This window comes from Sinocyclocheilus anshuiensis, unplaced genomic scaffold (genome assembly GCF_001515605.1).
Source record: "Sinocyclocheilus anshuiensis isolate Anshui unplaced genomic scaffold, SAMN03320099.WGS_v1.1 scaffold1403, whole genome shotgun sequence".
In the NCBI taxonomy this organism is placed as follows: Eukaryota; Metazoa; Chordata; class Actinopteri; order Cypriniformes; family Cyprinidae; genus Sinocyclocheilus; species Sinocyclocheilus anshuiensis.
The window spans coordinates 733807-744814 of record NW_015538003.1 but is presented as its reverse complement, the minus strand read 5'-3'; the positions used below and the strand labels follow the sequence as shown (position 1 = coordinate 744814).

General features: G+C 40.5%; 1 protein-coding gene and 1 long non-coding RNA gene across 2 annotated transcripts in view; both read right to left on the bottom strand.

Annotated features, from left to right (window-relative positions):
• Window positions 1–2609, bottom strand: part of rexo1 (REX1, RNA exonuclease 1 homolog) — a 12436-nt gene extending 9827 nt beyond the window's left edge. Inside the window, exons 1-2 of the mRNA XM_016471680.1 lie at window positions 2287–2609; window positions 155–1848 (exon numbers count right to left, since the gene is read on the bottom strand). Coding sequence (XP_016327166.1) covers window positions 155–1848; window positions 2287–2473 — 1881 coding nt within the window. The 5' untranslated portion in view covers window positions 2474–2609. The remainder of the gene's footprint in view (window positions 1–154; window positions 1849–2286) is intronic.
• A 2803-nt stretch (window positions 2610–5412) lies between these two features.
• LOC107676842 (uncharacterized) lies at window positions 5413–8852 on the bottom strand. The gene is made up of 2 exons (XR_001632777.1): window positions 8790–8852; window positions 5413–8697 (listed from the first exon to the last, which is right to left on the bottom strand). It is a non-coding gene; the product is annotated as an uncharacterized LOC107676842 (long non-coding RNA).
• Between the last annotated feature and the right edge of the window lie 2156 nt (window positions 8853–11008).

Genomic DNA, 11008 nt, shown 5'->3' with positions numbered 1-11008 from the left:
ACACAAGAAAGTGAAACTTCAGTTGCAACAGAAAACCCAGAAAATTCCACTGACAGCAAAAATTTGCATAACCTCCTCAAACCCCCATAAAGGCTTTTTAGAGTAACCAAAATGATTATCAAACCTAGAGAAATAAATAAAAACTCTGTGGTACCTGCTTAGCTTGTCTCCCTTTATCTTCCGTCTTCACCTCTTTGGATTCGTTAAATATCCGCAGACACTCCTCCATCGGGTCCGAGTCATACTCCATCTCATCCTGCAGACAGGAGTAGTCCACTGCTTCATCACCACCACCATCATCGTCATCATCCACTTCAGAGTCATCCTCCGATGATGATGATGTATCTTCAGACGTTTTCCTCTTATTCTTCATGAGGCTTCCCCGTTTAAAAGCAGAAGCTGACTTCCTCACTATCCTCTCGTCTTCCTCATCCTCTTCAGCACTCTCAGCACCGAACAAGTCAATGTGGCTCAGATTCCTCTGTTTGGCCTCACTTGCCTCTTTGGGATCAACAACTGAGCTGCTTTTTTTGCTTTTGTCTTTAGTGCTGCTGCTGCTCCCATGGCTGCTTTTCTTTTTGTCCTTGTCCTTTGTGCTGCTCTCAAGTTTACCATTCTTCTGGTCTTTGATTTTGGACGACACCTTATTGGTTTTCACAGGCTTGTCCATTTTGGGCTTCTTGATGTCACCACTTCCTCTATCTTTTTCCTTGTGGCTATGTTCATTCTTTATCTTAACTATCTTCTTGTTCTTTTCCTCAGTACTCTTTGACTTCGTTCCGTCTTTCCGCAGCTTTTCCTTGGACTTACTGACTCTGTCCTCACTTTTACTTTGGTTCTTGTCTTTTTGACTTAAATTCTTCGATGTCTTGTCTGCACTTGAACTTTGAGTCTTCTTATTGGATTCTTGCTCCTCTTTTTTCAGTTTATCAGATTGTATATTTTTCAACTGACTCACAGGCATCTTTTTGTCTGTCCAGTCTACATCCTGGGACTCCACATCATCTGATTCGCTCTGTGAGAAAACATTGTCAGTTTTAGACACCTGATTTCTTTGCTGTCCCTTCACACCTGACACTTGTTCCTGTTTTAAGCTGATGTTGATTCCCTTGCGCTGCATTCGGCTTATGGATGTCGGGCGATACTCTGTCCCAGAACTTTCCTCATCAGATTCAGAGAAACTTGCAGTGTACTTCGGGACATCTGCCTTAGGTAACGTCGACCTAGGTTTCTTCGCCGTTGGAACGTATTCCTCATCTTCCCCTTGTTTTTCAGGGTAAAACCTCTTTCTCCCCTCTCCCTCTGAACACAAAGTCCTCTGTTCTTTAACAGTCGGCTTAGCTGAATAGTTCGAGAGAGGGTCGTACTCCATGTCTGAGGTTGGTTTGGAATTATCCAGAGTGTATTTACACTTTACACGGGACGGTGGTGGAGGTAATGCCTTTTTAATGCTTGTTTTGGAGACAGCAGTGGGCACATATTCCAGTGCATTGGTACTGCTGTTCTCGGAGTCCAAAGTGTATTTGCTGGAGCGAGGGGATGGGGTGTATTCACTAGCTTGGCCCATTTGATAGCTCCCAGGATCGTAGCCCTGATGGGATGATGCAGTGGGTTTCGGTCTCTTAACAGAGCTTGTGGTCGGCTCATATTCCTGATCGCCGATCCGAGAAAGCTTCTTCTTGTCCCTTTCCATCTCATTGCGAACAGCCTCAATGGCCCGATTGACCAACTCCAGCTCCATGGTGCCCAGGTCCACATCCTGTCCCGTCGACAGGCTCGACGGTGGCTCCCCATTATAATGTTTACCCGGTCTTACAACCTCTGGACTGAATGGATCATATCCTTGATCTGTAAACAAAAGTCACATGATTTAAATGATACAGTTAAAAAAGTAATCACAGAATCAGAACAATATATAATGTATCCTGTATGTGTGTATATATATATATATATATATATATGTATAGAAATTGAAACAATCAAAACAAATATATACACACGCACAGATAACTGCAGAAACAATTTCATAAAACTAAAGCAAACATTTCCAAGTTACTACCTATTTTTGAGGCATCAAAGTTTCCTGAGAACAGTAAGAGCTATATATACATATAGTTTATTATTAAATTATAAATTGGACTCTCTGACATATGGCAGTACAATTTTGGGGTTGTTTTTGGTTTCTTTGTTCCTCAGCAGAACGCTTCTGTGCATTTAAATGTACATGAACCCAAAGAGAACTTGAACAAAAGGAAAACATGACACCACAAAGACATTTTAATTCACCGTTTGGACTCGCAGAAAGCGCTTTAGTCTTTTTGATGTCGTATATCCCAGAGGAGCCTCGTCTTTGTTTGCTGTGTCTGAAGTGACAGTAGGGTCTGGTGCACCCATCTACACCGGCTTTTCCCTTATTACGCTCACAATAAAACGGGCAGTCAATCCCACGAAAAAAACCCGTAGATCTCAACATCGCGGTTCATAACCACGGTCACTTTATCTGCCTTTTAACTGGTATGTTTTAGTCACTACATGCGTGGTTATTTGCATATCCGTTTGTTGCCACTTTCTTTCAGACAACAACAGACTTCCTACGACGCCATATTTTATGCGCGACAGACAACCGCCGCGAGGCCCCCAGCTCGCGTCGCGTTCTGTACGTAATATAGTTGACCGAACCATCTGCCTGTAATATTTAGCATGGCATCTGCGTCGCGCTTCTGCATTCTGTAATAAAGCAGTTGTTTCATTTTAAATTAGTGTTTTAAACATGTTACTTTAGACTTTATCTTTTAAATTAATAATTTGAGTTTCGTTGCGAGTTAAGTGCAACAGCATGCCCATTAATGAAGGTTATATAATATCAATGTCATTTTATAGGGCAAGTGAGTGTGAAGAAGTGCACACGTTGAGAAGGGTTCATAATAACTGACACGACACACAAAATAGCTTTAATTTTAGAAATTGAAAACAGCATTCAATTTGTTCATCCACCATTGAGCTTCTTCCGTCTGCAACAAGCTGGAAAAAAACCCATCTGGTTTATTCTAAAAGTCAAGTAGTAGATCCCTTAGTTTGGACAACAGTAAGTAAACCAATAGTTGCATTGTCCGGATTTTCTATTTTTTATTTCTATTTTTCTGGACCAGTTTAAAACAAAGGACCAATCAAAGTCTTAAACAATCTTAGCTTGGTTTAAGTAGTTTTTTCCCCTTCCCAGCAGGATAATGACTGAATTCAGAACACTTCTTGCATTTTGTAGGAGCTCTAGTAGGAATACATTTTAAAAAGTTAAATAGATGAATAAAAAAAATAAAATAATCAGTTAATAGTGAAACAATACTCACCCTTATGCATTCAATTACACATTTGCAAGTGAGTCCAATAACAAAGGCAAAAGCAAAGTGCAAATAAAATACACAAACACCCCTCATTCAGATACTAACAGACACTGAATTCCTTTTTTCTTGTTTTCTTTTCCAAACTCTCTTGAAATACTTTTGGTCTCACTTTCATAAAAGTGTGCACACCTGAATGCCATTCCAACTCTTAATTAGCAGGACTTCTCAGCCTATTAGAAACCAGGTATAATTTGAATCAAAGGCAAAAGCGAAGTGCAAATATAATCCACAAACACCCCTCATTCGGATACTAACCAACACAGAATTCCTTTTTTTTTTTTTCTTAGTTTTCCAAACTCCAAACCTTCTTGTAATACTTTTGGTCTCACTTTTATAAAAGTGTGCACACCTGAATGCCATTCCAACTCTTAATTAGCAGGACTTCTCAGCCTATTAGAAACGGTATAATCTGAATCCAATTCAAATCCTGATTTATCATTGGTAAATTACTTACATCAGGGGTGCCCAACCCTGGTCCTGGAGATCTACCTTCCTGCAGAGTTCAGGTCCAACCCTGATCAAACACACCTGTCTGTAATTATCAAGTGCTCCTTCAGACCCTAATTAGTTGGTTCAGGTGTGTTTGATCAGGGTTGGAGCTAAACTCTGCAGGAAGGTAGAGCTCCAGGACCAGGGCTGGGCACCCCTGGCTTACATTTTTAAACACATAACATATCTTAAGTCAGTGGTTCCCAACCCTGGTCCTGGAGGCACCCCAACACTGCAGGTTTTGCATGTCTCTTTAATCAAACACGCCTGATTCAGATCATCAGCTCATTAGTAGAGACTCCAAGACCTGAAATTGGTGTGTCAGAGAAAGGAGACATGCAAAATGTGCAGTGTTGGGGTGCCTCCAGGACCAGGGTTGGGAACCACTTCTTAAGTGACAGGATAATTACCTCAAACAGTCTCCAGTATCCAATGAGAGAGAATTGGTCATTGGTGAAAGAAAGTGCTCATCTAACACTAGATGGAGACATACCATAGTACGTAATAGGTATGAAGAGGTATGAACCTCTATTATCATAGTGCAAAACATGAGAGACTGCATTCTGGTTATTTGTAATAATAATAATATTTATTATTATTATTATTAAAAATAACTAAAAATGTAGTCATGTTACCGTCGTGTGTGTGTGTGTGAACATGACAGTGCATTTTTGGTTATTTTTATTAATAATAATAATAATAGAATAACTTATTGCTGTTATTATTATTATTGCACACACACTTAAATGCCATCTCATGCAACAATTTTCTAATTATTCTACATGCAGTTTTTTTTACAGTCTCATCTTAATTTACAGACTACATTACATATTGTAAGTAAATATTTGTTTAGAAAATTGATTTGTCACACTGCAGGGCCATTTAACCTAAAAACTCAATTAAAATGGTTGAAAACCACCTAAAATATAAATTTTCACATTTCACATTTTTAGTACTTAGTCCATTTTAGTACTTTGATAAGTATGCTATAAATAAAGTTCTGATTATATAAATAATGTTAATATATACCAACAAAATTATAATGGCCCTCAGTTTATGCTCACTTGTGAATCTGAGGACGCGCAATAGTGTGATCCAAACAGTTTGTTGACTCACTCTCTCCGCATGTTCATGTTCAACCCACACTTTTACAGTAGGCTGCTAAACTGCTCTGAGATATCCATGGCAACCGTAGGCTGGCTAACTTTTAGTGTTTGCACCAGACTCTCTAAAGAAACATTTGGCCCTGTAAAGTTCAAGTAAAAAAAAATTAGCACTTCTAGCCATGTTGACTTAGTAAGGTGATGCACCATGTGACTCATGCTCAGGTGATAGCGACTTGTGCGATTATGTCAACGGAATCAGTCATTTTGAAAACCTTTTCTAAGAGCTTGATCATTATTAGAAGTGTCAATGTTTGCGGTATCAGCATGTGATACGAGGCTCGTGATTCTGTGTGAACACAGGCAGAGGTGGGATTGATAAAGTTCAGCTTTACAGAAACACAAGACAAGAACATTGTTTAAAAGCAGTTTATTGCGTTTTTGTTGGTTTGTTTTGTACAAAACAATACAAAATTCTGTCACAACAGTCATAAATGTAGCTTTGAGTGAACTGCAGTCAACCACATGGTACAGTAAAGTGCTTTTTAAATCAATACCTGTTGCCCCAAATGAGACCCTATTTCAGATTTTCCCCAATTATTATTTTGGACAAAGTTTGGAATTTGGAAATGGATAAACAGTGCTCTTAATAAGCGTTGCTGACAACACCCCAAAAACAATAGCCTTCAGACTAGAGGATCACATTAGATTGGAAAAAAAAATTTTTGAATAAAAAAACCCATAATAATTTATCCAAATTATCTTTGGGTTGGGGGAAAAAGAAAACAAAGGATAAGATACTTGTTTGTAATGGCTAATATTGGGCTGTGTAAAACAGGAACATTGAATGAGAACTATCTACATCCGTCATCCCCCCACTTTTTTTTGGAGAATCCAAGTCAGATCTGTTAATACAAGGCAACCCATAACTATATTATGGGTAAAAGAGTGGTGAATCTTTTGTCAGAGGCACACAGGCTTTAGAGGACCAGCCAAGCGCCACAGACTCTTCAGAAAATACAAACCCAAACACTTGGGATACCTGCAATATACCAAAGCCAAGGAGAAAGATAAAATACTGAACAGAAGTGGTGGAAATGGAACTTTCCAGACCAAAGATTGCTTTAAATCTCAGCTTATGAAAATTTTTGTTTGCCATTTGTACATCGTAGCAAAAGAAGTTTCTTGAACAAAACATGAGGAAACCGCTGCACATACAATTCAAGTCTTACTATAAGACATAAAAAACCCACAAAGATGCATCTGTAAAAAGATTCTTAAAGAAAGAAAGACAAAAATCAATAAAGGTTACAATCAGTGTCATAATAATCAGCATAATGGGCCCTTCAAAACCAAGGACTGCCATTAGGTTTCTCAAAGCATCTCAAGAGCAACACGACAGAACGGGCGACACTCTGAAAACATTCAACAGGATCATATGCTTGGGTGATTTGAACTCCCATTGGTGACACTAATGCTTGCAGAATTTTTAAAGACTTAATCTGAATCCAGACGTCTGGACTCAAATGCTTTCTGCACCTCGGAGAGGGAATGATGGTCTATGCTCAGCTCAACCAAGTATGCTGTGTCTTATGAATTGGCATGGGAAAGGCTAAAGCTTATTCACGATCAGCACTACCAGACACCGCAGTGCATTCGACTTTAGAAACGAGTGCACTTTGGCAAAAATTGTTGCGTCTTACTAAAACGATCAAGCCACCAATGCTTTCTGAGAGAAAAGGGGAGTTTAAACAACCCTGAAGACATTTCCAACGCAAGAACAAAAACAGTAAAACATCAGATCTGTACAGATTATATGACTCCGTCTTTTTTCCTTCCTTCGTTTTAATCCTTCCTTTCTCCCCCTAACTCCGGTCACATTCAAATACACTCTTCTCGCTCTTTACAGCATTTAAATCAACATTAATAAAGTAACAAAACTATAAAAAGGGAAAACGTTCCACCTGAACAGCACCTGCATAAAAATAAGATAGAAAATAATATTCTTTCAATAAAAAGTTAAACAAAGCTCAACAAAGTTTGAAACATCAGTGTGGCACACTCTGTATTGAAGTCAACCATTAACATATAAAAAAAAAAAAAACCAAGTAAACTTTCTTAGACCATTTCACTCATACAGCTACATTTTCTTGGAAGACTTTTTTTTGTTTGTTTAGATTTTTTTTATATATATACTTTTGCTGGAATGCTTTTTCGTTTTTTTTTTGTTTTTGTTTTTTGTTTTATGTTACTTGAAAATAATCTCTCCCTCCCCTCTTAATATTTATATAGTTTGCTTTTTGGTGGCATCCACAATCTGATAGTTCGATATTTCCGTACAATAATCACCCCACTTACAGTGGGGTACTCTCTGATACCGACCATCGTCATTCATGTGGTCACATTGGCAGACGTGTGCTTGTGCAACCATCTGGTCGCTTCCCAGCATGCACTCAATCCCAGTTGTGCTCGGAAATGTTTATAGTCACTCTTATCGGTTATTGATAAAATTTAGGTGAAATTTACAGGAAACCGTTACAGTTTGGAGTTTGGAGTTTGGATGCATCTGATGCAGCAATTCCAATTGGAGTCTTGGGAAAACCTCACATACACCCTAAATCAAATGGATTTACCAGTTCCTCAACTAGGGGGACCCACGTCTTGAAAGCACACTGCTGGGATAGTCTAGCTATAAGGACACACTCTGGAAGTGCTTGAATAACAGAGAAAAAACTAGCTATTCTTAATGGTCAGGGGGATTTCTTGACGCAATTACAAGGCTGTGGGGGAAGGACAGCGATGCATTAAGTTAGGTGAGGCACTATTATCAGAGCTTCGCTCCACTTATACAAGATCTCTGCTAAAGTAATGCAAGCCATAATAGCCTTCATCAGGGTTGCATAAGCACATACCAGTATCTTCAGTATCTGCTGAAGGGGAGGGGGATATATGCACATACACACACACACAGGAAGAACGTTCCTGAAAAACAAACGCAGTTGTATCTCTCACAGAGAAAATTCACAGTGGATCCAGTGGAAGCAGCACAAAAAGAGGTTCGGGAAGGGGGGTGGGAGGTATTAGACCTTTGGTGTCTGAGCTGGTATTTTACGCTCTACCTTTAGACAAATTTCCGAATGGCTTGTGTAACCCAATCTCTGTCCTAAACAGAGTCCAGTTCATTCGCCTCGAGCTCTCAAGGTAATTCCTATGCTGTCGAGAGCTGATCAAAGTGCTGTAGGAGCTTTTGCTCCAGTGCTTAAAGAAGCAAACTGGATTTGCAACAGGCACAAACTGAACCATTGTGTAGGAAAGGACTGGGTCTCATTCAAGTGGGCAGAAGAAACGGAGAGAGATTTGCACAAACGGTATCAGATACTTTGTCCATTTGAAATTGGAAAATTGTTCACAGGGAGCCCAGCTCAACCGATCAAGCATAGTCTCCCACAATGACCAGCGGTGCCAGGAGCTGCCTGAGCTCGGAGGCAGACACGGGTGCTCCTTTCAGCAGGCTACTCCTCTGTCTGCGCTTGGCCAGTTTGGAGTTGGAGGGAGGGGAGAGGCGCATGGATGTGGCACCGGCTGTAACGACCTGAGGGGAGTCCTGCAGCTGCTGTTCTTCTAGGTCGTCTTGCTTGGCTAGTTGCCGGTTCATGGCAACAGCCTTGCCCGCAAAGAACGTCAGGTCCCTAGTGCTGCTATTCCTGTGAGCGTCGAAGGAAAGGGCAAGGTTAGCTTGATGAGGAAGCTACAAGCTGCATGTACTAGCAGAAATGCTGGCACAAACTCAGCTTACCTTTGCAGCAGGATAGCGGAAGGGAGACAGTCAAAGGCACCCTGGAGAAAGAAAGACGACAGTTAAAAAAAAAAAAAAAATCATGAGTGAGTCATGCAAGCACAGACTGCTTTGTCGGTTCGGGCTCCGACCACCTCTTCCTAAAACTAGGTCATGCATTGGGACAGGAAAAAAAATGATTGGGCGTCCAAAAAAACCCCCACATACCATGCTTTATTACATAACAGCAACACGCACTGAGTTTGCAGCAACATCAGCTCACAGACCCACACATCTTTGATGTAAAAGGATAGAACCTCTCTGAAGTAACAGTTCAGTAGTTCAGCAGGACAAAGACCCTTCTGGAAGGATCTGGGTTTCTTTTAGTTTTTCTCAATGGGCTGGGCCATCTTGCTGCATTAAGCCCCTATAATTATGCAATCCAGACTGAGGTCAGCGTTACAAAATAACTTGCTTTAGTGTTTTTTCCAAGAGATCACAAATCCCAGACCTTCCCTGAATTCGTACACTTCAGTTCTAACGCATCAAGGCCAATATCTGAACCCTACATAATTTGCCCATATAACAACTTACAATAATTTACACTCATAAATATGTTATCATACGAGGTTGAAGTTCAAAAGTGGGCATAAAACAATAATGCTGCAAATTCAATGACGGGTATGACCAACCCCCCTTCTATATGTTTTCACAGGTGTTAAAGTGCATCATGGTCATGTTTTGGTTTGTGTCTCTGAAGTTAAAGGAAGTGGTCGGTCTGCTCTGCAGCTGCCATTGTTGCTCCGCCTCCCTGCACTTATGTAATGCTATTTCGCAGTGCAGGAATCCGAGTGCAGACAAAAGCTTCCACTGTTGCACCCAACCCCCATCGACACGGCTATTTTTGCTCACTGCCTCTCAACACCCTCACATTCAAGAGAACACTTCACAACCACCCCCACTCCTGAACAAAAGACTTTCAGAAAGAACAACCAATCCAGAGCTACATATACATTGCTACAGCATGTAACTAGTCAGTTGTGTACCAAACTGTATCCAATTTCTAGAAACCAGGGAAACGTGGTATATTCAAGTGTATAAAAGTATATTCCCTCTGGCTTGCTTGTGAGCCTATCTCTGTCTTTGAGATAAGAGGGAGGGGGGTCTTAAATGATAACTGCGCAGCAGATTTTTACATTCGAGAAACTTCAGCTGTAAGACTAGCATAGTCACTTGCAGACACTAGCATCTAACACGTGCAGATTATATATGGGGCTTTCCAAGGAAGGACAAACTGGCTTGAGCAGTCGCGCAGTCGGTGTGTTGTCTTGTGTTTTTGTGGTTGGCAGTAAGGCATGCATCAGCTGAGTGAGCGAGTCACCTATACATGTATGAATTTCCCCTGTGGTTATAGGTTAACACACAGTATAGAAGTACATGCAGTGCAAAACTGTCAAGAGAAAGCAATATTGTGCATGGTTCAGGAAGTAAAGTACATGCACTTCTCAGAAATCATGACTTTCTTGAAGCATTTATGGTACGAGCACACTACATGCACCCACAAAAGCCTGCGGTAAGAGTAAAACGAAAGGAATTAAAAAAGGGAAACTCTTCGTAAGCAGCGAAGAAATCTAGTGACAAAAAGTTAACATCAAGCTAGCGGTGAAAAAAACCCTGATAAGATCCTTGGGATCCTGCCCAAGAAAAACATGTTGAGTGCATGACCAGAGAGTGCACTAGATGCTCCTCCCTCTTTCATCCTCCCTCTCACCAAACCAATCACAGAACAGTTGCTAGGTGTGGGGTGGTAACACTGACTGAAAGACTAATGCCCAGACAGGCTTGAGGAAATCCACAGAGACAAAAACAAATGAGAAATGGAGTCTAAACTGTGGAGAAGGTATGACAGGAAATTGGAGCACAAAGGCCCAAAATGTTTGTTTGGGTTGAATTCTTGTCCTCCTCATGCTTTCCACAAGTACACAAGGAATTGAGAAATTGGAACTATATAAACACTGGCTCAACGTTTAAAAAGCACAAATAACTTTCTGATCAACATTCCTGACAAAGGGAGATGCATTTCTGGAACTCTGAATGAGTGCATGCTACTAAAAAAAAAAAAAATGAAAGTAGCCAAGAACAAAACATTCTAACAAATCTGTATCTAGAAGCTTCAAGGTCTTTCTAAGTGTGCAACTAGGACTGAATTGTTCAAGGGATAGTTACTCACCCCCCCCCCC